This window comes from Leucopleurus acutus, assembly GCF_964270905.1.
Source record: "Leucopleurus acutus genome assembly, chromosome: 17".
Classification (NCBI taxonomy): Eukaryota; Metazoa; Chordata; class Mammalia; order Artiodactyla; family Delphinidae; genus Leucopleurus; species Leucopleurus acutus.
Window position 1 is genome coordinate 9,262,241 of NC_139159.1, and position 27,488 is coordinate 9,289,728.

At 38.9% G+C, this 27,488-nt stretch overlaps 1 protein-coding gene across 1 annotated transcript in view; it reads left to right on the plus strand.

The window, feature by feature from the left end:
* Nucleotides 1-27,488, plus strand: part of NKAIN3 (sodium/potassium transporting ATPase interacting 3) — a gene marked incomplete at both ends in the record, with an annotated part of 508,659 nt that overhangs the window by 352,400 nt on the left and 128,771 nt on the right. The window contains one exon of the mRNA XM_082859081.1: nt 15,037-15,234. Coding sequence (XP_082715207.1) covers nt 15,037-15,234 — 198 coding nt within the window. The remainder of the gene's footprint in view (nt 1-15,036; nt 15,235-27,488) is intronic.

The window sequence follows — 27,488 nt, forward strand, 5'->3', positions numbered from 1 at the left end:
TAATGGGAAATTCTATCACTCAAACATTGCGTATTCTGGATCAATCTTCTAGCTTCTTGCCTTTTCTCTATTTTCCATTCATTTGTCTTTTTACTCTACTTTCAGGGAGATTTCTTAAAACTTTATCTTCCAACCCTTCTACTTAATTTCCAGGTGTGCTATTATGTTTCTAATTTCAAATGCTCTTTTTTAAAATTTGGGTGTCCTGCATTAATAGCATCCTATTTGGGGTTTATACATGTTCCTAATTGTTTTGTTTTGTAGATTTTTTTTCTCCCTGCATAATCTGTTTTCTCAAAGTTGCTTGCCTTTTTTTTTTTTTTTTTTTTTTTCTGTCTGTTAGTTTGAGCCTTTATCTTTGAGAGCCTTTCCTCAGATTTTTCTCATCCTCGGCTTTCCGTGCATGATAACGAGTGAGGGCTTTAAAACTTGATTGGCTCTGCTGAGCACATCTTGGGTCTTCTCAGCTATAGTGTGAATGGGCATTTTATCTACTCCTGTGTTCTTATCTATTCAACAAATATTTATGGAGAAAGCACAATGTCACTAAGAATTATTGAGATTAATGTTTGCATTTGGTTACATAACATGTCTATTATGAATTGGATATTATTCAATTAGTAGGAATATCCCCTAAATGAAACTTGTTAGGTTAAAATTTGTTAAGTCCCAAAGATTGAAGTAAACAGTTCTATGGTTTATTATGTGTCAGTAAATAAGACTTTGATATATAGAAGCCCTCATTCTATTACTAAATTTAATAATGCAAATGGAGTTATAGTTTATTGCTTCTATAGAAAGCTTCATCAGTTTCTGAGAGGACTAGAAAGCTAATTGTAATGTATTTGGAATTCTTTTAGAATCAGGTGGTTATTATTAATGTTTATTTCAACCAGAATTATACTTAAACCCCGAGATTTTTACAGATCACAGTTTCAGTTTATCCAGATAGTATATTTCCTTCCGGGTATAGTATTAGATATTTAACTTTTATACTTAGATATTTGATCTATACAAGTTTATGGTTCAGCAAGCAATATAATTTGCCAGACATGTCTCCATTTTTCATTTCAGAAATAGAACAATTGCTTGTACAATAGTATGGCATTTTTTATGTAGCAGTTTGCACAGACTATAATTTGTTTTCATTTATAAAAAAGTATGAAGTTCGTATTCAGACTGGTTTATTGAAGGAGTAAATCTTTACATAAACGATGACAGTATTATTTTTTAGTGTATATAATTTCTTAAAGAAAACAATATGCTATGATAGCTTTTACTCATAAAATAGAAAGGACTGCTTTTTTTCTTTAAAAGTGTTTAGTAATTGTTTTATCTTTTATATCACATGTATATTATTTTAAGAGAAAAAATTAATTGGAAAGAAAACTACCAGATTTCTTTGAACATTTTCTATATTCCAAATATTCTGCTGAAGTTTACTCTATATGGGTTATGTCATTTAATCCTCATAACAGCCCTACAAGTTTATTGTTATTCACATTTTATGGATTAGAAAAATACCAAGGCTCAATAATAAATATAATAAAATAATGATAATAATAATAATAATGTTTAAAGTCACTAATATTCACTAAATATTCGTGAATACGAGCTCTACTTGGGGCACTGTTTTAACTGCTTTGTATATATCATGTCATCTGATCCTTACCACACGTATGAAATAGGTACCAAGATCATTCCCATTTTACAAATGAAAAAGGGAAAGGATACTTTCCCTCAGAGGGAAAAAAAAAATACCTGACCCAAAGTCACAAGGCCAAATTCAAACACAGGTAGCTGCGTCCATAGTCGGTGCTAAAATATGACTCTTGGATCCCTTGGGACCATTATTATGCTGGGAGTAACAGAAACTCTGACTCAAAGTGCCATAGGCATTAAGGGCATCTAGCATCTTGCATCCCAAAGCTCAGATGTAGAGCAGGTCTCAAAACTGGTTGATGATGAGGTGATGTCATTAAGGACCCAGGTTATTACTATGTCTGTTTTGCCACTTTGGTCTGGCTTCCAAAATTAGGTCTGCTTCTTACTGGCTATCAATTTAAGCAAATTACTTATACCAAGAATGAGCCCAAGTATATTCAATTGTAACTGAGAATGACAATGTTGCAGTATTGATTTAGAACTGGAAGCAGGAAGGCTGCAGCTGTTCCAGGCTTCATGACTGGAACATGGGTACCTGTTTCCTTTTTCTCAGCTACACGGTCAGCAGAATAACATCACCTACCCCAGGAGCTGTTGTGAGGATTAAGTCAGTTAAAATACATAAAATGCTAAGAACAATGGCTGACACATTGTAAGCGCTATGTACGTGTTAACTATTATGGTTGTTGTTTTTCTGGTTATGCTACTGTGAAATGTCCAGAAAAAAGCAATTATAGTGGCTTCCTAGAAATCAAAAAATTTTTAGTCCTGTAGGGGATATTTTTCCCACATCTGCCTTGTGGGAGTTGGGTTTCAAGCCTTTCCCTTGAACAGCCACCTAATAGGACAACAAGTTTACCATAGACAACAGTCAGGACGCCCCAGAGCTGAGGGTAGTCACCTTCCCCGAGGCCAGGGCCAGGAAGGGATGGGGCATAAAGAGACAGGCTCAACAACCTTCCTCATTTACTGTGAATATGATGTAGAGGCTGTTAGCATTGGTGCCTTCAAAGAACTTGGCATAAGACGTAACAAAAAAGACAAGGAGCGAGTCAGCAGCCTGAGTTTGCCACCTTCCTCTGCCATGTAACTGCTGTTTGGTTGAAACACTGACTCCTCAACCAAAAATCGGAACTAGGTAACCCAGGGTCATTTTGACTGAGTGTGTGCACGTCAGTGCCCCCACTGCATCCCTCCAGAAGCTGCACGGACAACCAATGACCTTCCCGATAAGAAGAGATCCCATCCCACAGCTCCTTCTGGTCCATGATACAAAAGATGCTGTGCTTCCCTGCCAGGCCCTTCAAACAAATGAGAATACTAATACACATCCTCCTGACTGGATTTAAGAATCAAATATGATCATATGTAGAAATGCTCTGTGAATCTGCAGGACACAGCAATAAAGAATGGGGGTTAATTTACCCCTACAGGACTTCTGATCCATCTGCTAGGACAGCAGATTAGTCCTTTCCTGATAATGGATTGATGGCAGATGCACAACCTTAGAAGCTATGTTGCTCATTAAGAATCTTAGTTATAAAAGTGAGCAACTTTATAGAACACACATTGGAGACAACGTTAACGAAATGATTAGGATTTAATGTTTCCTAATGGGCCGTTATGTCCTTTTTTTTCCTTGAAGTAGATTAAAAAATACATGAATCTGTGGCATAGAGATTAGTATCATTCTAAAGAGCTGGCATCAGAACTCTCACAGACACGTGGGGAATTGTTCCCTTTGGCCTGGAAACTGGAATTCTCAGAAAAACGCTTAGAGAATAGCAGCTGTTAGGAATCATCTTTCAAGAAGCCCAACCAAGGGACTTCCCTGGTGGCGCAGTGGCTGAGAACCTGCCTGCCAATGCATGCGACACAGGTTCAATTCCTGGTCCAGGAGGATCCCACATGCCGCAGAGCAACTAAGCCCGTGAGCCACAACTAGTGAGCCTGTGCTCTAGAGCCCGTGCTCCACGAGAGAAGCCACCGCCATGAGAGGCCCACGCACCACAACGAGTAGCCCCTGCTCGCCACAACTGGAGAGAGCCTGCACACAGCAGCGAAGACCCAGTGCAGCCAAAAATAGGTTAATTAATTAATTAATTAAAAAGAAGCCCAACCAGAATTTACCTAGAAATTAACACCTGCTATTGAAGATATGTCTAATATGCAAAATTAGCAAGGAGGCTGTATCCACAGTTTTATTGTAGTTTCAGTTCTACTTTAAAATTGCCGTAGCAGAAGAACATTTGATCAGGAGACAGATAGCACTGAGTTTTACTACAAATGAGGGTCTGACTACTACAGCTGAAAATAGCGTCACGCCCAGAAATTTAAATGTGAAGAGGCCACAATTCAGTCAGACATTCTGTGGCTTGAATTGTTAAATGGTCACACTTACCTATAGAAAGAATATTCGTTTTCTAGCTAAAGTATTTATTTTGGAAATACTTCACTGAGTCATTTTCCTAGAAGTAGGAGCCTATTCCCCATAACACATTAAGCTTCTCAAATTTGAAATGTGATTTTTATGCCTGTCTATGCTTTACTCTTTGCTTCGCCAGTCAGTGATTTCTGCCTAATAAGATTGAAATCGTAGTACAAGAGTCTTTTTTTTAAAAAAACTAAAGCTGTGTTTTGTTTTGTCATATAATTTATTGTAATTAAAGTTGTATTTTTACAATACCAAATGATGAATAACCATTATCCAGATACTTTGATCAAGAGCTAATTTCAGATTCTGAGTTCATTAAGTTAATTTAAAACTGTCAATAGTTACATATTCAGATTAAGATTCTTATTAAAGAAGTATTTAGTTTTATTACTTTCCTATGAATATGCATTTCTGCGTGAGTATAGAAAATGAGATTTGTAAATAGAACTTCAAACCTTTTAAATTTACTAGACAGTGATTTACCCCCCAGAATCTTCATGATGGTGAATCAGATGGCAAAAATTACAGGTATAAGAATAAAGTTTATGGCTTTTCCAAAACATGACTTTCTATCCATTATCTCTTAGACTCCTTAAACCTATGATTGGGGATTTTTTTTTTTTTGGTTAGTGTGACACACTACTTGTAAAACAACCTCAGCAAAAAAAGGGCTTGTGGTTAAATAGAAGAACCTTTTCTTGTTACATCCTTGTGGAGTGAAAAACTACATATTTTACAAATAAGTAATTCCCTAGTACTTTAAGTCTGGGATCACACCTAAGGGACACCAGGCTAGTTGACTAAACTCTGAAAAATATGGTCAAACCAATTATTCTTTGATAAGTTTTTAGAAGACATTTTAAAGCATCTTGTTTAACTCATGCAGCATTTTTCCTCAATGTATTAAAGCAATTTATCTGCATAAACACAGTGTAATTTACATGAATATTATTCCTTTTAACATGTAGTTGAAAATATTCAATTGTAGCAAAACCATTTTTCAAAGTAGCCTAGCATAACACAGGTACAAGGCAGTCAATTCTTTATTCCAATGCCAATTCTCCTTCTTTTTTTTTTTTTTAATTATTTATTTATTTTAGCTGTGTTGGGTCTTCGTTTCTGTGTGAGGGCTTTCTCTAGTTGTGGCAAGCAGGGGCCACTCTTCATCGCGATGCGCGGGCCTCTCACTATCGCGGCCTCTCCTATTGCGGAGCACAGGCTCCAGACGTGCAGGCTCAGTCGTTGTGGCTCACGGGCCTAGTTGCTCCGCAGCATGTGGGATCCTCCCAGACAAGGGCTCAAACCCGTGTCCCCTGCATTAGCAGGCAGATTCTCAACCACTGTGCCACCAGGGAAGCCCCAATTCTCCTTCTTATTAGGGGCTGTCTAAAGCAAACTTATCATGTCTATTCTACATAATTTTCTTTTTGTTTTCTTCCTTTCCTATTTTTGTTTATATAGTACTTCCTCACCCTAAGATAAATATTCATGTTTTTCTTCTAATTCTTTTATGGTTTATATTTTATGTTTAACTCTTTAATACATTCAGAATTGACCATTTGATTTTAAAGTGTGTGTATTTTTTTACATTTTCTTTTTTTTTTATTGAAGTAGAGTCGATTTACAATGTTGTGTTAGTTTCAGATGTGCAGCAAAGTGATTCAGTTATGCATACATATATACCTATTTTTTTCAGATTCTTTTCCCTTACAAGTTATTACAAAATATTGAGTATAGTTCTCTGTGCTATACAGTAGGTCCTTGTTGGTTATCTATTTTATATATAGTAGTGTGTATCATTTATTTTATTTAAGAACAGATAATTCCTTCAATGAACATTTATTACATACTCACTCTGTTTGGCACTGTGTTTACAAAAATGAATGCATGCCAGGTCTTGAGAAACATAAAATCAGAGGGTAAGGTAGGCCATAAAAAGATAAATTAAACTACAATGTGAAAAGGGTCAAAGAGCAGGAAGAAGACACAAAGCTTTGCCAATAGTGGTAGCTTCTCCACTGGCTAGGGTTTTGCTTCTTGGGGCAGGTAGGATGCTGAGTTCGTAGAGTACTCTCATTACAAAGCTGGACTCACATTAGCAGAAAAAAGCAGGTGTACTATTGAATATGAACTGGCTGTGTCCAAGTCTGGACAAAGACAATAGACAAATGTCATTAAGTAGACATTGCTGCTGCCACTCCCACCTCATAAGTCCAGAAGGATCAGAATATTATGATTGCCTTCCAATAAATATTAGGCATAGGACCACCCTTGGAATTTTTGCAGTGCTGTGTTTAACCTGTGTATGACGTGGAAGCTTCGGTCAGAGAAGGCTTGTTGGGAATCTATCTTTCCCTCTCCTTTCCTGTATGAGTCGAGCCCCCCTACAGTCTCCTGCACATTATTCTGCTTCTCCTAGTGGTGGGACAAGAGGCATGGGTGGCAGAGGGTAGAGTCGGGAGCATGGGTGCGGCAGAAAGATAGGGAGGATCTGCCATCACGCCCTTAAAAATCTAAGAACCATCAGAAGTAACTTGCATGCTAAAAATGGACCCTATTCTTGTCGCTAAAGTTCTTTAATTATGTTCATTGGCAGCTTTGCATTGACCACGAGCCTGGTTGCATTCTCTGGGGAACTAACATTTGACACTTTCATACATGTGAGAAGCTTTGAAAAGCTCTGGGATGACTAAGTCCTAAGAATCACTGTCCTACAATCAGCTGAGAGCTTGTCTAGTTTTTTTTTGTTTGTTTTGCGGTACGGGGGCCTCTCACTGTTGTGGCCTCTCCCGTTGCGGAGCACAGGCTCCGGACGCGCAGGCTCAACGGCCGTGGCTCACAGATGCGGCATGTGGGATCTTCCCGGACCGGGGCACGAACCCGTGTCCCCTGCCTCGGCAGGCGGACTCTCAACCACTGCGCCACCAGGGAAGCCCCTCAAAGCATCATTCTTAAAGGAAAACTGTATCGGACTGTGTGAGTCACTTCCTACATAAATGGCTCTGAATTAAAGTAGTTCTAAATACCTTTGCTCTGCATTCACCAATATATCATAATTAATATAGATTGTATACTTTTAGATTACAAGGTGCTAATGAAGAAAATATGACATTTTTGCACTATGATGAATAGAGAACAATGACTATAAATAGCATTTCTGTTAAAGAGATGAGCAAGGAAAAACTGATGCATTCATTCTCAGAGAAGATCTTGTGACCTAATGAGATGTTTAAATTTATAATGATCTATATGTACAGTAGGACTATCTTATTTATAAGGAGGAAACCTACACTGTTTGAAGTCTCCTTGGGCAGAGCATAGACAGGCATTGTTGCACTTTAGACACTACAAACGATGTAGCTACGATAACTACCCAACATCCATTGAAGATGCCATCTGGTAAATTGCCCCACAGAAATAATCCCAGCTCATGGCAAGAGGGTTGTTTGGTGGCCAGCTGCAGAAATGTCAAAGGGAAGAGGTTTTCTACTTGGGATAATAGTGTGTGTATTCATCTAGGTACTTATGGAAAGTGTAGCTAAGTGTGCTTTTGGACAAGGTTGATATTTTAAGAGTAGTTGCTATCTGTAAGGACAACCAGAAATTAATATGTCTCCCCATGACCTGCAAATTGAAAAGGATTCAAATATTCTTTGGAAAGCTTCAAATTCAACTCTAAGGAAGAGCTAAAAGTGGTCTTTACTTCATTTAGGGGAATTTAAATTACTGGGATTAATCATTGCTAGTAAGAATTCACTTTATAATATGAATTAATTAATAGTTTGGAAGTACCCTGAACTCCTTAGGACACTAGGAAAGAAAACCCCATGACTCAGCCATGGGGTTAAAAAAAAATGACCTTAAATATCATTCCCCCCCTAAAGAATTAATAGTGATAAAATAAACAATGTCCTTTGTGGCCACTGGGCCTTATATACTTGTGGAATATCTGGTTAGTGACACTTAATCTTGTTTAGACGAAAGGCAGAGAGCTAATGCTGACATGAAGCATCTCTATACTTGGTGTGATTACTTATCAGTCATATTAGGGGATCTGTGGAGACATGAAGAGAGACAGTACTCTCAAAATGAATATCGTGGGCAGATGTGGGCTTTTATTCTCAGTTCAGCGCCTGCCCCACAGCAAAGTGAATAGCCCCCCCGCCCCCCTGAACACGTGTGCACACACCGAGCTGCTACAATAGAAATCCAACTCTGCATTTGAGTCCTTGTCTCTGGAATTTCCAGATCCCAAGAGGCTCCCTCCTGCAAGCCTTCCAAGATGGTTACTCTGAAACTTGAGATTGGCGGTGAGAGATAAGAACCTGCCAGAGAGGTTTTTACCACATCCAAGTTTGCAATTAATCAGACCTCTTTCCAGCCTTCACGATTATTTGAGCAAAGGAAGCAACTGAGAAAAAACAGTGTTCTTTTGCAGAGGGTTTTGAACCACACCAGCAGCTACATACACAGATCAAAAATACCAGTATTATTCTATTTATCCGGCTACCTTTCAAAAAGGGAACAACTAAAAGGATCATATGACTTTTCCTTTTTTTTTTTTTAAAGAAGCCTACCAGATTAAAACAAACATCTATTTTTCTCAAACAAGGAATTTTCCAACCAAAATTTTAAAAAAAGCAAGGATTTTCTTTTCAGACAGTAAACTTGGCAAAAAACAGATTGAATAGAAACACTTCTGTTGTGCAAATGAAGTAAAATTTGTGCATACATGCACATGCGGCATGAATTCTGAATACAACAAACTATATAACACATTAGTACAGGCATGAAACACAAAGGTAGCACCATTTTATGGTCTCAAAATCCCAATTAGCATAAAAGGCATAACATTGTAATCAAATAGTTATTGATTAACACAAAGACAGAGAAGCCAGATGCGTTGAGTGGGCTTGGTAATTAGCTAAGTAAACTACAGGTGTTTAAAATTCATAGATTACAGCAACAGGTACACTTATTGTTAGAAAATCATCTGTAGGCAAATCTTAGTGTCATCAGGTGCAGCAATTACATACCATAAATGTCAGTATCTGGGAATGTACATTATACTTTCACAAATAATATTTGAGGCATCACTGGCATGAAATGGTTTTTTCCATTGCATTGAAATGTTGTTGCATTCTGTGCACAAACGCTCAGCTTGGAAAGGCTGTTTTTGCAGGGACATACCTGGTTCTGCCCTATGGACCTGATGCACATCAAAAGTGGGGATGAATTAGGAGCTTGGGATTGACCTATATGCACTAATATGTATAAAATAGCTAATAAAAACCTGCTCTATAAAAAAAAATTCAAAAAATAAAACTGGTAACATGTTTTTTTAAGTGTAACTTACATGTAAAAAACATTTTAATTAAAAAGGCACTACTGGGCTTCCCTGGTGGCGCAGTGGTTGAGAGTCCACCTGCCGATGCAGGGGACACAGGTTCGTGCCCCGGTCTGGGAAGATCCCACATGCCGCAGAGCGGCTGGGCCCGTGAGCCATGGCCGCTGAGCCTGCGCGTCCGGAGCCTGTGCTCCGCAACGGGAGAGGCCACAGCGGTGAGAGGCCCACGTACCAAAAAAAAAGAAAAAAAAAGAAAAGAAAAGCCCTATCAATACCTAGTTGTAAGGATAAGAAACAAAATCAAAATGATCAATGGCTGTTCCTCACTCTGCAGACTGTTCTTTATATTCAACACCAGTGGCATGGGCCTAAATAATTATGATGTGCTATGGCTTGCAGGAAGAATTCTCTGAGAAGGCAACAGTAGGGGGCTTCCCTGGCGGCACAGTGGTTAAGCATCCGCCTGCCAGTGCATGGGACACGGGTTCGAGCCCTGGCCCAGGAAGATCCCACATGCTGCGGAGCAACGAAGCCTGTGCACCACAACTACTGAGCCTGAGCTCTAGAGCCCGCAAGCCACAACCACTGAGCCCACGTGCCACAACTACTGAAGCCTGCACGCCTAGAGCCTGTGCTCCGCAACAAGAGAAGCCACGACAATGAGAAGCCCTCTCACTGCAATGAAGAGTAGCCCCCGCTCACCGCAACTAGAGAAAGACCGCGCACAGCAACGAAGACCCAAAACAGCCAAAAGTAAATAAATAAGTAAATTTATAAAAAAAAAAAAGAAGAAAAGAAAGCAACAGTAACTGACAAACACTTTCAAATGGAAGCTTGAAAACCTTTTAAGCTTATCGCTAAGAGCTGCTTTTAATATAGGAAAATAACATATAATTATTGATATATCAGTAATTAAACTGATGCTAAGTCTTTGTATAATGGGCTCCAAACACGTAAACCTCACTACCAAGCACTGTGTTTGTCCTTTATGATATAGATCTACAGTACTCTCTGAAATGTTTGGTGCTTCAGTGAAAAGAAAATTATTAGAAATGTAAGACAGTTGTTTTAATTTTTCTAATTCCTATTCTGAGATAAACAGTATTTCAAAAGAAATTTCAACTGACATGAATTTAATTATATAAATGTAAACCCAAAGCTAACTCTAAAATTGAGCAAAATCTATTTTCTTACATACTTGTGGACATCTCTTCAAAGTCACATTTTCACTTGCAGATGGGCTGGCTTATGACAAAAGACAGTGAAAAGACAGAGTAGATAGCCATACAAAATTGGATTCAATGACCCTTCTAGCCACAACTAAGGAAAAAGGAAAAAAATGATTATTAGTAGTTGGGAGTCCATTTCTAGAAATAAAGAGGATTAGCTAAAATTAAATTAGATACACACCAAAAAAAGCAGATGATTAAAAGAACAAAGAAGAATAAGAGAAAGACTAGTTCTTTGATTAATGAAAAATTATATAGTGGTCTACTGTAATAGAAAGTGAGTATTGAATTTTTCAGGGTGTGAGCCGATTCCAATACTGTAGCTACACTTACTAGGAATAAAATGTGGGCAGGCATATCCACATACACAATGAGCATTTCAAACAATTCTGGAAATTCTTTTTTTTTTTTTTTTTTTTACTCAAGTACTTGAAGAAAATGGGAACAAGTTTGAGATTCACACTAATGAGATGAAAGGGCTTTTAAACACTTAGTATTTAGTTGAGTAGATATTCAGGGAAAAACAGTGTTCTGGAATAATTTTAAGTCATAACTTTGCGAGTGTGAGTAGACGCACGGATTGACTCTTGTCCACCCCATGTTCTTACTACCTGGACTCCCAACTTCATGAAAAACACCGAATCCTCTCTTCTCAATCCCCTCAGTTCCTTGAAATGCAGTTTTTCACTCCCAGCACTCTGCCGGCATTGCATTTTGTAAGGTCCCCGTTGCCCACCACTCAGCAAATTCAGTGCTGTTTTTTGTTGTTGTTTGTTTTATTTTAGGAGGAGTTTTTGCCTCTGGCATTACCAACTTCCCTGAAATTCTTTCTCCTGTTGGCCTGGACATGCTCTGTCTCTCCAGGCTGTCCTCACACCTCCCAAACCCTTCATGTTTCTTCTCTCTCTCCTTGCTTTCTTCCTCCTTGTTTTACAAACTGTCCCTTGGTAATCACATACACTTGCATAAATACAAATACCGTTATCCATATCTCTTAAATTCTAAGGACAATGGCAAAGACATCAGTTGTCAATTTTCTTAACCATGGTGTGCTTAAATTCTCAGATAATATTCTAATTCCAAGAAATGGAAAAGAAATGAGAGGCTCAATTATTTTTAAGGTTACTTTGTTGACCTATGGTTTAGCACTAACCCGTGTGTTTGAAAACTACACGCTTTGATATGATAGCCAAAATGTCAACAAAATAAATGAACTTCTGCATTTATTTATTTACTTTTTCTTTATTAAAAGATCATAGTTTTCTGAGTTGCATTTCCTTTGACATGCCTGACATAGGAAATTGAGTTTATTATGTGTTAAGGTGTTTTTTAATGTTTGAAATCTAACTACTGAAGGAGATAGAAATCAGACACAAACTTGTGATAAAATTTTATACCAAATTTAAGAGGTCTAAACTTTAAGTATAATTTGATGCTATTGATTTTCTCATTCAAATTTTAATGCAGTCATTGCAAAGAATAGAACAGTTTATAAATATGTTACAGTGCCAACAAATCAAGTGAGAACTGCACTGAGAGATTTCTGTGAGTGTAACAAATATGTATCATTAGTTCATAAATTCACTTTTCTTTTATTTGGGTAATATAAATTTCAGTCAAAGTCATACTGAAAGGAACTTACAGTCCTGCAATAGAAAAGGCCACTAGGTAAGAATGCGTAAAGAATAGAAATTGCTATGGATTTTGAGATCATACTAGTTTATCCTGAACCTAATGAATTCTATTAAAATTGGAAATAATCGTTTTTCTGTAGTGATCAAGACTAACTATAAGAGATTAAATCTGCTGGCCGGGAAAGGGAGCAGCATGCAGTTTGCCTGTAGGTAAATTGCTTTATATGAAACTAAATTCACTTGCGAAAGCAATTATATTTTTCTATAATATTTTCCCTCTAGAGGGTAACTGCAAACGATACATGTAGCCAACCAACAACCAAAAAAAAAAAAAAGATGATGTAAAATGTTTTATTATCCATAAAATTCTGTAACTGTGAAGGTAACTGAATGATATGTGCAGCAAACCATAACCAAAAAAAACAAACAAAAAAGATAGAAAATGTTTTATTATTGATTTAATCAGAGGCATACTTATAATGGTGCTTGAATTACTTGAGTTGAGGAGAAGCTAAAACTGTGAAATAACTGCCTACCAGCCTAAACTGGAAATGTTTCTTACCTTGCAATGTGGGTACCACATACAGCAGGGAGTAACAGCAGGTGAGGGGCTCCCACGCTGTTGTATTCAGTCCCAGACACCTCAAAGTTCACGAACTTACATTTCACACCGGCTTCCCCTAAGTTTTCAGAGTTCCCAATTTCCAGTACTTAGGAGTGTCCTATGCCACTGAGATGGGGACTTGTCCTCCGAGGGACACTGGGATGCACAGATGTGCGTTATTTGTGCTGCACCATCGGTGGGTGGCCCCTGGGCGGCTGAGCAAAAGCCACGTGTGGTGTCCACTCAACAGGTCCCCCTGGCACCAGTGACAACACACTCGCGTGGAGTGGAGGCTGGGAAATGGACCTGCTCCTGCGTCCTCGGCTCCCCTGCCGATCCACTGTCCCCGGTCCACGGCCTACAGTCCACAGGCACCCTTGCCATCTCTCCATCATCACACCTTTTCCTTCCTACTCCACAGGGGCAGCTGTAATCTTTAGCTTATCTGGGAGTCAAGAGTCTGGTTCCTCATCTATTCTTTTCAAACTATTGTTTATGACAAAAACGTTATAGCCTTAGTTCTTCATGGCTGACACTGCAAATACTAAGGGGCATCTCTTGAGAATTAAACGCCTGCACTGGTGTTTCTGTGTAGAGCTCTGAAAGCCTATTTTGATATGTAAAAGTCAAGGATTGCCTTCTTTGTTCTTTTGCTCAGCTGTAGTGGCATTTTTTGGAAACAACTTGGGAGGAGGGATCTAGCTCCCTTCAGGGTATGAGGAATTGTAAGGGGTTGGGCAGGGGAACATAGTCGGTAATGGGATAACATCACGTCACAGCTAAAAGTACAGATTGCATAGGGTCAAGTCTGGATCTACCACTACATAGGCAGTTCATTTAATTTATTTATTAACGAAGTTGGGAAATTTATTTTGCCTTTCTTTCCTCACCTGTTTTAGTTTTGTTTTGTTGTTGTTGTTGTTGTTTTATGATTGTTATACAACAAATACTGCAAACCTGGTGTCTTAAACAACAGAAATTTATATTCTCATAGCTTATTTTCAGACTTCGGGCCGAAGTCTGAAACTCAGTTTCACTGGGCTGAAATCAAGATGGCAGGGCCGCACTCCTTCTGGAGTTTTAGGGAGAATCCTTTCTCGTCTCTTCCAGCTTTTGGTGGCAGCCAACATTCCTGGACTTGTGGCCACATCACTCCAAGCTCTGCCTCTGTGGTCACACTGTCCTTCTATTCCTCCTTGTGTCTGTCTACTCTCCCTCTGCCTCCCTCTTATAAGGAGACATGTGATTATCTTTAGGGCCCATCAGATAATCCAGGATAATACCCCCATCTCATGACCCTTAATGCAATCACATCTGCAAAGTCCTTTTCTTGCCATATAAGGTAAAATCCACAGGTTCCAGGGAGTAGGACATAAATGTATTTTGGGGAGACCATTATTCAGCCTACTGTAAGTTAGGATGATGATGGTACGTGCAAGAACACATAGCGTGTGACAAGTGCTCAGAACAATGTCTAGCAGGCAAAAAATCTCTCAATAGGGCTTCCCTGGTGGCACAGTGGTTGAGAGTCCGCCTGCCGATGCAAGGGACACGGGTTCGTGCCCCGGTCCTGGAGGATCCCACATGCCGCGGAGCGACTGGGCCCGTGAGCCGTGGCCGCTGAGCCTGCGCGTCCGGAGCCTGTGCTCCGCAACGGGAGAGGCCACAGCAGTGAGAGGCCCGCGTACCGCAAAAAAAAAAAAAAAAAAAAAAACTCTCAATAAATGTTAGCGCCTGATGGTGATGCCAATGGCAATAGAGCAACAAGAAAGTACAGAAGAAAATTTCAATGTGGACAATATAATGTTTAAATAAACGTAGGAACTTTTATATAAACATGTCATCTCTGGAATTTTGATGTGTGCTAACCTTGAAATGTTATTATTCAAAGAATTATATCATATATACCACGTTGAATAACTATAACCGATGTGAAAAATGAGCTCTTTCATTTAGCCATATGATACATGTCACCAATGTTAACTTTGTCTTTTGTCACTTTTTACTTGAAATTTAAACCATTTCAACAATTTCATTCATCCTGAATTCTTCCTAAAGTGAAAATCAAAGATATGATGCGATATGATTGTCTCCTTTTGCTCTCTTGTCTCCTTATATCCTAGGATACAGATCTAATGACATTCAACATCTCTGTACACCGGTCGTGGTGGCGGGAACACGGGCCTGGCTGTGTCCGAAGAGTGCTGCCCCCGTCAGCCCACGGCATGATGGACGATTACACGTATGTCTCCGTCACCGGCTGCATCGTCGACTTCCAGTACCTGGAGGTCATCCACAGTGCCGTCCAAATACTACTCTCTGTAAGTATCACGTTTGTCCGATCAGGACTCTCTTTAATGGCATTTTATATCTAAACTTTCTGTCCATACACCCCCACCGGTAGATAATGCCGTAGATAAGCACACAGAGAACATCCTTTAAACGATGGAAATAGCAGCGATGATGCTAACGGTAGTTATGCTTAACTACATCTTTTTCCTCTTGGTATCCAGACACTTTGTTTTTAGAACCAGTTAGTTGCTGTAGTTTCTAACTTGAGATACAATCCCCACAATTCAGTGGAATAGTACCACCATCCCCCAGAAGTGGTGCATTGCCCATTCACTACTGTGGGCTCTTCTCCTAATATACTTCTACTGCTGCAACTACTTCTAATGCATTCTTTTATTAAGTCATGTTAGTTCCAAAGAAAGAAGGATGAAAATACACCCGATGTCTTTCTCAATCTAATAAACCTCATATTTCAAATAATTATTTCTTAAGAAAACAAATTCCTCCAGAGAGTCCTACACATTTTAGTGCCTGAAATTGGTTGTGAGGATACAGTTCCATATAGAGAAACAGAGAGGCAATGGTTTGATTGGACCACAGAAGGCTTATGTGCTAGGAATTCCTTAAAGACGTTTTCTTTCCACCAGACTGTCCCAGCCACAGTTTGATCACGCTGTGGAGTGGAATTAATTTAAGATACATACCATCTTCAAGAATGCTGTTTCTCTGAGATCCGACAAGGACTTGGCATTTTGTTGGAGTCAATATACAATAAAGCCATTCTCACAACACTTTTCACATGAACCAACCATCTCAGTTCTTCTATCCAGCTGGTTAGAGTTAGAGTCAGAATGAGAAAGACAGGCTCAATAATATATAAATAGATGACAGAAGTACGAGAGGTGTATGTCAATGAAGAATGTACCTTGGAATTATTTCCAGAAAGATCTTTAGGAGTCCCTGCTAACACTTACTGTATCTGTTATCTACTGCTGTGTAACAAACTGCTCCAAACTGTAATTACTTAAAACAGTATCAGTGTGTTACTTAGAGTTCTGTGGCTCAGGAATTTGGGCAGGGCTCAGTTGGATTGCTCTGTTTCACATGGTACTAGCCAGGTCACTCACGTGAACCTTCCACCAGGAGCTCTGCTGTGGTTAGAATATTCTAGAAGTCCTCACTTATATGTCTGGTGCTGGCTGTTGACCCACATTCTCCTCCACATGGCTTCTCTTTTGAAGAAAACTTGACAGACTTTCTTGCAGCCAGGCTGCTGGGTTCCAAAAAGAGAAGCCCAACATGCAAGCATTTATCAAGCCTCTACTTGAGAGTAATGTCTACTGTTGTCCCATTGGCTACAGAAAGTCATGTGACCAAGCCCAGTATCATTGTGGGAGGGGCCTCTAGAAAGGTGAGAGTATCAGGAGACATGGCTCATTTGGAGCCACCAATGTAGCAGTCTTACCCGCCTTTACATAATTTATTAACTATTGTTCTTTAACCTGCATATGTCAAGGTTTAAAATAGTGTTTTAGAGCATATTTGAATTATAATTTTCTAGAAAGACTAAAGACTAGAATAAAATACTTCAAAGGTCTTTTAGTGTTCTAGTTCAATGAAAGGCAAATTCTACCCTAAATTCAAAGAGGTTGGACCACAATGCTAAGGAATTTTCTTTCAGAAATGTAACAGGGAATCTGATTATTCTTGGTTTCTATATGCTGTCACTTGTCAATGTATGTTTATCAATCTTTCCCTATTCTCTGGTCTTTCTTTACTCTCCTGGCAGTTACATATGAAATTGTGGCAAACTGTATATGTTTAAGCCTCTGAATTTAAAAAAAAACATGGAGGCAAATTTTCTCTTAAAATGTTTCAGTCTATTTTAAGGTGAAATTGTCCTAGGTTCTAAAAGTTCTTATTAAATTTTGTAACACTGAAACATTTTTCTAGAATTCTTCATGTGTGAACAGATTCCCCTCCTTTTAAAAAATGCATAGAAAATTGCTAACCCATTTTGTGGCATGATGGCATGATTTCCAAGTTTTTAGAATGCGGTAGAATGCTATAGAATCAGAAAGTTATTTCTCCATAGTAACTCCAATTCAAATGAACAGCAAGGTGAAAGTATTTATATGATAAGAAGCTGAACTAACATTAAAAACCTACTTTAGAGAAAAGTACAAAATAAAGTGTATGTTGCCACCTATAAGTACTTGTCACTTATAAATTAATTCCTCAACACATTTGTTTAGTGAACGTTCAGAGCTGTCCACCTGCATACAGAGTCCTCATTATCTTGTTCAGCCTTCCAGCAGTAAAAATATAAGTTGCTGATCTCTGACTTTTCTTGTATAATATACCTGCCAGACAGGATTTTCAATATTTTTTCTTTTTATGTTAAAATGAAATATATCCTGACTTTGTTTCACAGCGATCAAATTATGTATTATTGTTGTGGTTGATTGCATATAATTTTCTTTTATTTTCCACTTATTTCATACGAATATGTCTACAATGATTAGAACTGTGATTTTTAAAAATCTGATGATATGGGAATACTTCCTGTATCTCAGCGTGTGCTGAGATGCTTAGCATGTGCTGAGATGTCTTATTAGTGGAAAAAGTAACAGTTGCAAGATTTAACAGCCCCTGCATGGGCAACAACGAAGCAAACAGGCGAAGGGCTTTGAGATGAGGCAGAGTCCCAGAGGCCCTGCTGCTCCAGGGGTTACCCCTATAATTGCTGAAGGCCCAGGAATATCTAGAAGGACACAGGGAGGGGCCGGCAAGGGCGGCCAGGATGGTGGAGACGGGTTTCAGGGCAGCAGTTCTCTGGCAAGTTGAGAGGGAAGTGTTTGATTGACTTACCCGCGGATACAGCTCTGATGGTGGACACCACCTGTATGATTGTCCCGCCTAACAGCAGGGCTTGGAACTGGAAGAAACGAAATCCCAGTCATAAGCATTCAACAGGAAATGTGTACAAGCTTGATGGAAACAGACAAAAACAGCAGAGCTCAGAAAGAAGGGATAGGGTCCCACACAGGCTCTGAGAGCATCCGCACCCCACTCAGTTCTCCCCGAGGCCTCCTGCCAATTGTGAGCGAAACCAAGTTGAAGATCAAGTGGAATCCCAGGAAAGGCTGTGGGAGTTTGAGGGGAGGGGCACGTTTCATTTAGGAGGGGATGATGCCAACATCTTCAAAGGCAGCAGCCGGGATCAAGGCTGCGGGATCTCCACCTCACCTGAAGCATGGCCAGTTATCTGAGTATCAGTCTCCCCGCCCCAGCTCTGCCCCGCCCAGTGTCACGCCTGCACTTTGCTCCTGGAGACATGATGCAGAAGTGCAGATGTGATTACTCACTTTCCTTCTGATCACCCTTCGGTGATTCCCGTCACCTTGGAGATGAAATCCGAATTTGCACCTTGTCAGCTGAGGCCCTCATGACCTGCCCCTGCCTGATTCCCACGCTGGTCTCCTGACCCTCCCGGACAGGAGCCCAGCTGCCACCCATGCAGAGTGTGACCTGTTGGCAGGCGAGCCTGCAGCCCGGCCTGCAGCACTCTGCTGGGAATGGGTCCTCCCCCACCAACTCTTCATCCACCGGCCACGGTCCACAAGTAGACATCTTTCCTCCAAAAGTTCCAGGATATGTTAATTTAGTTTTTTTAAATAGACAATACATTCACTGAATTCAGAAACATAAAAATGTGTACGGTGAAAATCCTCCCTCCTTCCCTTGTGTCCCCATTTGCCTGGGGCCCCCATCTCTGCTCCGCATCGGGCAACCCTCCCCGTTTTGTCTTGTTTGTTTGTTTAGTGTCATGCGTATGACTCCAAAGTGTCTTTAGGCAAATATAAGAAAATGTGACTCTGTATTCTTATCTGCACCTCACAAAAAACAGCATATGATATGCATTCTTCTGAGACTTTCCTTTTTTTTCTTATTATATATTTTGGAGTTGTTTCCATATCAGCGCATCAGTGTTTCATTGTTTATTTTAATGGTCCCCTATTGATTGACATTTGGATTGTTAACTCACCTAAATATAATGATTTTGGATATATATAAGATACAATATATCTAACATGATATATAATATATAGTATAATACAATGTCAATTGTATATTGTAGTTATGTATTTTATAATTTATGACACACGTTATACTAAATAACTGTGCATGTGTCACTGAGAGCATTTCGTAGACCTGTACATCTCATGCACCCCAGGCTCTACCAGATGGCCTGCCATGTGTGCACTGTTTTAGAGTCATTGAGTCTCTGGTCTGTCTACCTTCCAGAAAGAAAGTTCATTGAAGGCTGGTATAGTGTCCTTTTTTTCCCCTGTTCATTTCCGTGGTCCCAGTCACTAGCAGAGTGATGGCACTAAATATTTAGTGAATGAATAAATGACGAATGAACACTTCCAACGTCTGAAGTGGGTAAACACAACAGGAAGAATCCATTGATCAAACACTGGCAGGGGTGAATGCACAGACAAAATGCTGGAGCCAGAGAGAAGATTCCCTTCATCTGGCAAAGGAAGGGGATGTAGGCAAAATATTCTGCAGTGCTTGGCACGAAGCACTCAATAGCTCTGTGTTGCTAACGGTGCTGTTGTTACTACAACTGCTCTTTGCCTGTCCCTGCCCTACCCGGGCTGGTCCTTCAAAGACTAGAGGGATACATCCTGGCGATGCTCTATGTATTGAAACCTTAGTTCATTAATCCCGTATCTGACACCTGTTTCCTGCATGAGAAATGTCATTCCTATGATCTTCATGGGACATGAAATCATACATTTCTATTCTGAGGACTGAACTGTATTTAATATGTATCTATTTTCCTCATTCTGGTTTCCTAGAATTCTTTCCAACCTATGCCTCTCAAGAGCATTTGGCTAACTGAATGTGTTTCAGATTTTTGTGGAAAGTCTCAGAGTCACTACAGTGAAACAAGGTTTGAAGTAACCAGTTAAAGACCAGTTGGAAGCTCCTGAGGGCTCTGATCATAATCCCTTATTCACCCTGTATCCGTAATACCTAGGGCTGTACCCAGCTCAGAGGAAGCCACTCACTCAGAGCTGTTCAGTAAGTTGTTGTACAAATTCTCTGCATTTTAGTTTTACAATCCACAGAATGCATGATTTTTAAACGTTGTACATAATTTAATGTGGCTGTGTCTTGATTTTGTTTCATACCATTTGGTAAAGAGAACCTAAACAGAAAATAGGCTTGAAAATTATTTCTGATGCAGATGTTTGGATTGGTGAGGGTACCCAGGTGCAGGGAAAAGGAAAGTCAGTCTGGTCCGAGACCATAACTCTACCTTCGAATTTGTTCTTCCGCATCCACGTGTGCTTTATTTTGAGAGTTTAGCTTATCTTTGTTGCTTTGCTCCCATTAAGGAGAGTATCAAAACAGTTTGTGGTGAAAATTTAAAATTATGTCCACTTAAATTCCAAGCACTGTACTGTACATATTTTCAGATCACTTTGGATTCTCACTCTGGAAATGTAACACCACAGATTTAACGAGGAAACATATACAGTATACGAAATTAAATACTACAGCCCAAAACACAGCATTTCCTTTTTCTACGAGAGAATATGGATAAAATATTTCTGGTTGCAAAAATCTCCATTATCCTTTAATCTCATTCTGCCATACTATACTTTACACATTTAATTACCAAAAATCTGAACATGAAATCTTACAAATCTAAAATAAAACAAGTGGCTAAAAGTCATATTTGCATCACATATGACAGACAAAGGGTCATTATCCATAGACCTGATGAAGTCTTTTAAATGAATAATAACATACACATTTAATAATTAAGTCTATGAAGAATATGAATAAATGTAATCACATGAGAGAAAATCCAAATTATAAAGGTATAAAATATGATTATTCTTGATAGTAACTTGATACATGCAAATTAATTTGAAAAATTATTTCACTAACTTAGCAAATTTTTAAAATAATAACATATAGCATTAATAATAAATTGTTACTTGCTTATTGGAAAAAGCATTCTTTACTGCAAGGACCATTAAATGTCCCTACCTTTTGGCCCTGTAACCTCACTCAATGAAGTTTCTCCCAAGGAAATGATTCAACAGAAACAAAGAGCTACCTGCACTATGTTTTTTTTTTTTACTGTTATTTATGATAGCAAACCTAGCTAGCTATGTCTAAACATATACTATTAAAGACATAGTACAGCAATTTACAATGTACTAACATGATAATTAGGTAGTAACAATCATTATGTTAATTTTAAACACCATATATAAGACATGGAAAGGTATTTATGATTTAAATAAGGAATCAAGGAGGAGAGGTAAGATGCAAAAAAAGATGTAGAATTAAGTGTGTGTTTTCCCCAAAGATGGTTTTACATATGTATCACATTTTCATTAATAATTCATGTGTTTCATCATCGCATGATTTGTGTAGAAGAGGTGTTATGATCGTTTTTCTTAGATTATGAAACATTTGCAAATCTCATAATTTTTTATTTAATTATTTGGAGGCACTCTTAAATCTTCGTTATTACTAGATATTCCATTTCAGTGGACTGCCCAGTTCTGAGGTCAATAGGTCAGTAATAATGAATATGCAACTTAAGGCCTTTTTTAATGTTCAGGATTCATTATTTGTGGGTAAACAGACCCATATACTCATGTTAACTATTAAACAAGATATGTGTATTTTAAAGGAACTCATTTTTATAACTAGTAGACAAATCCTAATCTCTAAACCTTTAAAACTCACCTTATCTACATCACTTGAAACTCACCTTATCTACAACTCTTTGGGGCTAATTTTACATATATATAGTCTTGAACCCTCACTGTCAAGATATTTTCATTCATATCTGATAGGTGACAAAGTCTCATTCTTTAATGTCTTTGGAGGCTGTCACCATGGTCAGAGCTGGGCATCAGAGTGCCCTCAGAATTGGTTTTCTGTCATGCCTGTGTTCTTTGCATTGCATCCATCTAGTCCCATCATCAGCATTCATCCCTGTTTTCTGTCTTTCATATCAGACATCTTCAGCTTAAAGATAAATTAAAACTCAATAGAGAAGGGTGAACAGTAATATTAGACCACAAGGTATCCCACGGAATCTTCATCCTCAAAAGACTGTGTGAATATCTATTCCATCTGCTTAAATAGCACGGTCACAGGAGCGGATAATACTATTGCTAATTCAGTAACATACACTCACACAGTGTAAGAATGCAAGTCAAGAAGTAAGCTTATGAAATAAGTTCCAATTGCTATCAATTGTACCCCTCCAAAAATGCAAATATAATTAAAAGTGGGTTTCTTTTAGGTCTTATTTCTGAGTTAACATTTCCTTTATTTAACAAACTGTTAGTATGTGCTTGGAGCTGCTCTGAGTGCTTTGCAAATATGAACTCATTTAATGCTCAAAATGACCCAACAAGTAGGTATTATTTTATTCATTTTCAAATGTGAAACTAAGACACACAAAGAGGTTCACTAATTTGCCCAAAGTCACATAGCCTGCGAGTGACTGAAGCTGGAGCTGACACCCAGGCATGTGGTCTCCAGGGTGCCTGGTCTTGACCACTTCATTGACCGTCCTCATGACATTGGAAAGAGAACCTCCAATTTCCTTCCTGCCCTTAGCTGAGATTACCGGTAACCTCTCTCAGGGCTGTAAGGCGGGGAATCTCCTGCTGTGTTGATGGGTTTTACATGGCAGTTTTTAAAGTAATAGAGAGCAATTAATAATTATCTGATAGCTAAAAGATTTGTGGAATGAACAGTTCAAAATGTTTCATTTCACGCTGGAAAACATCTCCTAACCACCTTTTGGTTGTTAAAAAAAAAAAAAGGAGGATTTCAACACTTATAAAATGCTAAGTATATCAGACTCTTTTATCTTTTTTTTTAGACTCTTTTATCTTGCTTGCTTGCTGGGGCATTCTAGGTGCTAGTTAAGAGGAAGGAAATCATCGTCAACCTCTCCTGCCCTAAATTCTTCCCCCATTCATCCTGTCTCAAATAATCCATTTTTGTAGGAAATGGATGATTTCTGCTCGCATCAAATTTGGGGCAATTTCTGAACACTACCAAGAAGGATCGAATATTTAGATCAGTTACTCCTCTGCACGAACTCTGGTCTCCCTATTCAATTCCAGCCTCAGAAAATGAATCATCGGTTTTTATCTAAAGTTCTGTAAAGGAATCATTTATTGGACCATCAAAATATTGAATAGAGTTTGTGATTGTCGAGGAAGTACTGCCGTGCCAACGATACTAGAAAGGGTTTGGCAGGCACCTTTATGTTCAGGAACCAGAGTATATCTGGTTAATAAAATTGTTTGGGTTATGGGGCTTCCCTAGCGGCGCAGTGGTTGAGAGTCCGCCTGCCGATGCAGGGAACACGGGTTCGTGCCCCGGTCCGGGAGGATCCCACATGCCTCAGAGCGGCTGGGCCCATGAGCCATGGCCTCTGAGCCTGCGCGTCCGGAGCCTGTGCTCCACAATGGGAGAGGCCACAACAGTGAGAGGCCCACGTACCACCAAAAAAAAAAAAAAAATTGTTTGGGTTTGAAAGTGTCTGTTTGGTGAACTGTGATTTTAAGTCATTTCTTTCTCAGTATTCATGTCTATGCAGTTTATGTTCTCTTTCTTTCAAATGTGCATACATTTTTGAAGGCTTTATTGAAATACAATTCACATACCATGCAATTCACCCATTTAAAGCATACAATTCAGTAGTTTTCAGTATATTCACAGATCTGTGCAACCATCACCATAGTCAATTTTAGAAGATATTCATCACCTGAAAAAAAACCTATACCCTTTGACTATCACTACCTATCCCAACCCTAAGCAACAACTAATCTACTTTCTATCTCTTCAGGTGTGCCTATCCTAGACATTCCATATAAATGAAATCATATAATATGTGTTTTTTTCTGTTGTCTGGCTTCTTTTATTTAGCATGTTTTCAAGGTTCATCCATGTAGCATGTATCAGAATTTCATTTCTTTTTATGGCTGAAAAATATTCTATCATATAGTTACTTTTAATACTTCTATCTGTTATAGATACATGTACAATATTTAGCAAAATTTTCAGATTTACAATTCATATGTAGAAGGCCCTCACCTGCCCACTGATAAAACCCTAAGTGGAACTTAGGCAATTCACCATCTATTTTGTCTACATATATATCCTTGTTTTGGAAACATCTGGGTTTCAGATAGCAATTCTCAGCGCTTAGTTGTTTGGTCTTACATAAATCTAACACAGCACTAATGTTGTCTATCACTTGTATACGGCGTCTATGGGTTTGAGCAACTTAAAACACACAAACATTTAAAATTCATATCCTCTTATACCATAACATTCTCCTTAATAGTATGTGTATGACTGGATTTTATTCTGTATGTTAATCAGTCATCACAGACATATATGTTTCCAACCACAGATTTTCAAATGATCATGATTATCCCAGACATGTTTGCAGGTCTTCATAAATTATTACTGCTCTACTAGTTTCAAATAATCTGCCAAACATTGATTATTAAATGCAAAAGTGAGTTATGACATTTGGTAGACTTAAATACGATTTTATCAGAGAAACATAAAGCTTAATTAGAAATCATATCTAGCACAAAACCATTAATACAGGAAATCTGAGTTATGTTTAATAATTAATCAAGGCAAACATTGTGACTGTAGGCTTATCGGGAAATTAGAAACCAGGAAGGTAATTTTAGTAATGCTTTACTTAGGGTAGTTTAATGTCATTCAGATGTTGGCAGAGGTTTCCTCTTTAGCCCTAGGTAGGAATAATTATTGGGTTGAAAAAAAGCAGTTTCCATAATAACAAAAGTTAATTCAAAAACATTTACCCTTTTCCTTTAGAAGATCAAATTGCATATAAATTCGATAAAGAAAACCTTATGTCACTTTCTGTATTCTTTCTAAATGAAAACAGGCAGTGTATCGTTCATTCAAAAAAACATACCCAGGAAGCCCCTACATTATACAAAGCACTGTGCTAGGAGCTTTGGGCGTGAGAGGACGGATCTGAATTTCAAGGACATCCGAAATGAGTTACTGGTGGGCTTACAGCAGCTTTCATTCATGCCACCACAGGGAGAATTAAGAATTCTGAAAATTAATTACCTCGAGATACATAAAAACAACATATTAAAGCATATCACAAAGTGCAAAAATGGAGACGTTCAGGAAAGAAAAAAAAAAAGCAGTAGGTCGGTTGTCCTAATGAGAAGGTAGAGAAACTCCTTCTGGAGTTCACCATCCCAGGAAACAGAGCTGCCTTGGCCAAAGAGAGGTCCAGACATGCAGGGGTTTTGATTCTTATTACACCTGGTCAAAGGCAAGCTCAGAAGGAACCAAGGTTCAGAGTTCCCATGGCTGCAGCTGAATCCTACAACAGAGAGAACCTTGGGCGACTTCTCACACGTGTTCCAGACAGAAGGAACAGCGTTAAGCAGGGAAATAAAATAAGAAGCCAGGGGAGCGGTGGGTAATTCACTTTGACTTGAGAAAAGAGGATGTGCACGGATGCAGTGGCTTAAGTTGGAAAGAAACTTTGGGGTGAGGAATTTGAATGCCAAGTTAAGGCTTTGGGACTTTACCCTAAGTGAAATCAAGCTATTTTGGGTTTATAGGCAGATCATGACTTACACACAACTCTGAACTAGGGAGGCTATTCTGATAGTCGTGTGTAGGATGGATCACATCCGCAGAAACACATATCAGGATGGTCCATCATAGTCTGGACCCGTATGTCCCAGAGTGTCCTTGGAACACCTGTCCGACAAATTGAACCTTGAGAAAGATTCCATGGTGACATAAGTTTGACTGATGTCATGTTATGTCCACTCCTTGGAGATTCACAGTGAAAATGAGCATATTAAAGTTTGAGAAATCCTGCTGTTTTAAAAAAAAAAAAAAAAAATCATGGGGCTTCCCTGGTGGCGCAGTGGTGGAGAATCCGCCTGCCAGTGCAGGGGACACGGGTTCGATCCCTGGTCCTGGAAGATCCCACATGCCGCAGATCAACTGAGCCCCGTGCACTACAACTACTAAGCCTGCGCTCTAGAGCCCACGAGCCACAACTACTGAGGCCATGTGCTGCAACTACTGAAGCCTGCATGCCTGGAGCCCGTGCTCTGCAACAAGAGAAGCCACCGCGGTGAGAAGCCCGCGCACTGCAGTGAAGAGTGGCCCCCGCTCATCACAACTAGAGAAAGCCCGTGCAAAGACCCAATGCAGCCAAAAGTAAATAAATAAAATAAATAAATTTATTTTTAAAAAATCATGAAAAACAAAGACTTGAGGGACTCTTCCAGATTAAAGAAGACTGAGGAAACATGACAATGAAATGAAACATGTGATACTAGACCAAAATAAAAAAGATCTTTGCGGGACACTTGGAAATTGAGTAAAGTCTATGGATTAGACAATAGTGTTGGACCAATGTTAAATTTCCTGGTGTTTATCACCATACCATGGCTATGTATTAAGATGCTAACATTTGAAGAATCAGGGTGAAGGGTATACGGCAATTCTTTGGATAATCGTTTTCAATTTTTCTGTAAGTCTGAAATTATTTCAAGATGAAACTAAACATGTTTTTTAATCTAGAAAACTACTGCATTCCCAAACAATTTTCTAAAGGAAACACTTTGGGAAATACTGGCTTAAGGGAAAGTTAGGAAGTGTCAGTAAGAATGAAAATCAAAGGATAGATTTAAAAAACATTACTGAGACTTGGCAGTGACGGGAGGCAAAGGAGATAAACCCCAAGAGGGCAGAGGGGTCTGCATCCACATGGCAGCTGGGGGAAGAGCTGCTTTGACAGAGAGAACAGGCAAGTTTAGATTTGGACACATGCTGAATCCTGACTCTATTCTTGCTTTTAACATTTTTAAGGTACATCTGTATTTTTAAAACCTAATTCCCTGTTGCGATAAAGAACTACCCTCTCTTGCTCGTTCCATCAGTATAGCCTCCCCATGGCAATAAGTGACTGGGAATGGAAAATTAGAGACAAAATTATCCAAAAGAATTCACAAGAATCCCAATATGTATGACTTTTTGAAAACATGGACTTATTTTGTAGCATTGAGGACTAAACAATAGTAGTCATTTTGTTAAGGTTGTCGGCATTCTCCACTTAAAATATGGCCCCTGGAAAGTTCTAAGAAGGCTCCTCAGATTTTAACACTCTAGTATCATTGGTAAATACATG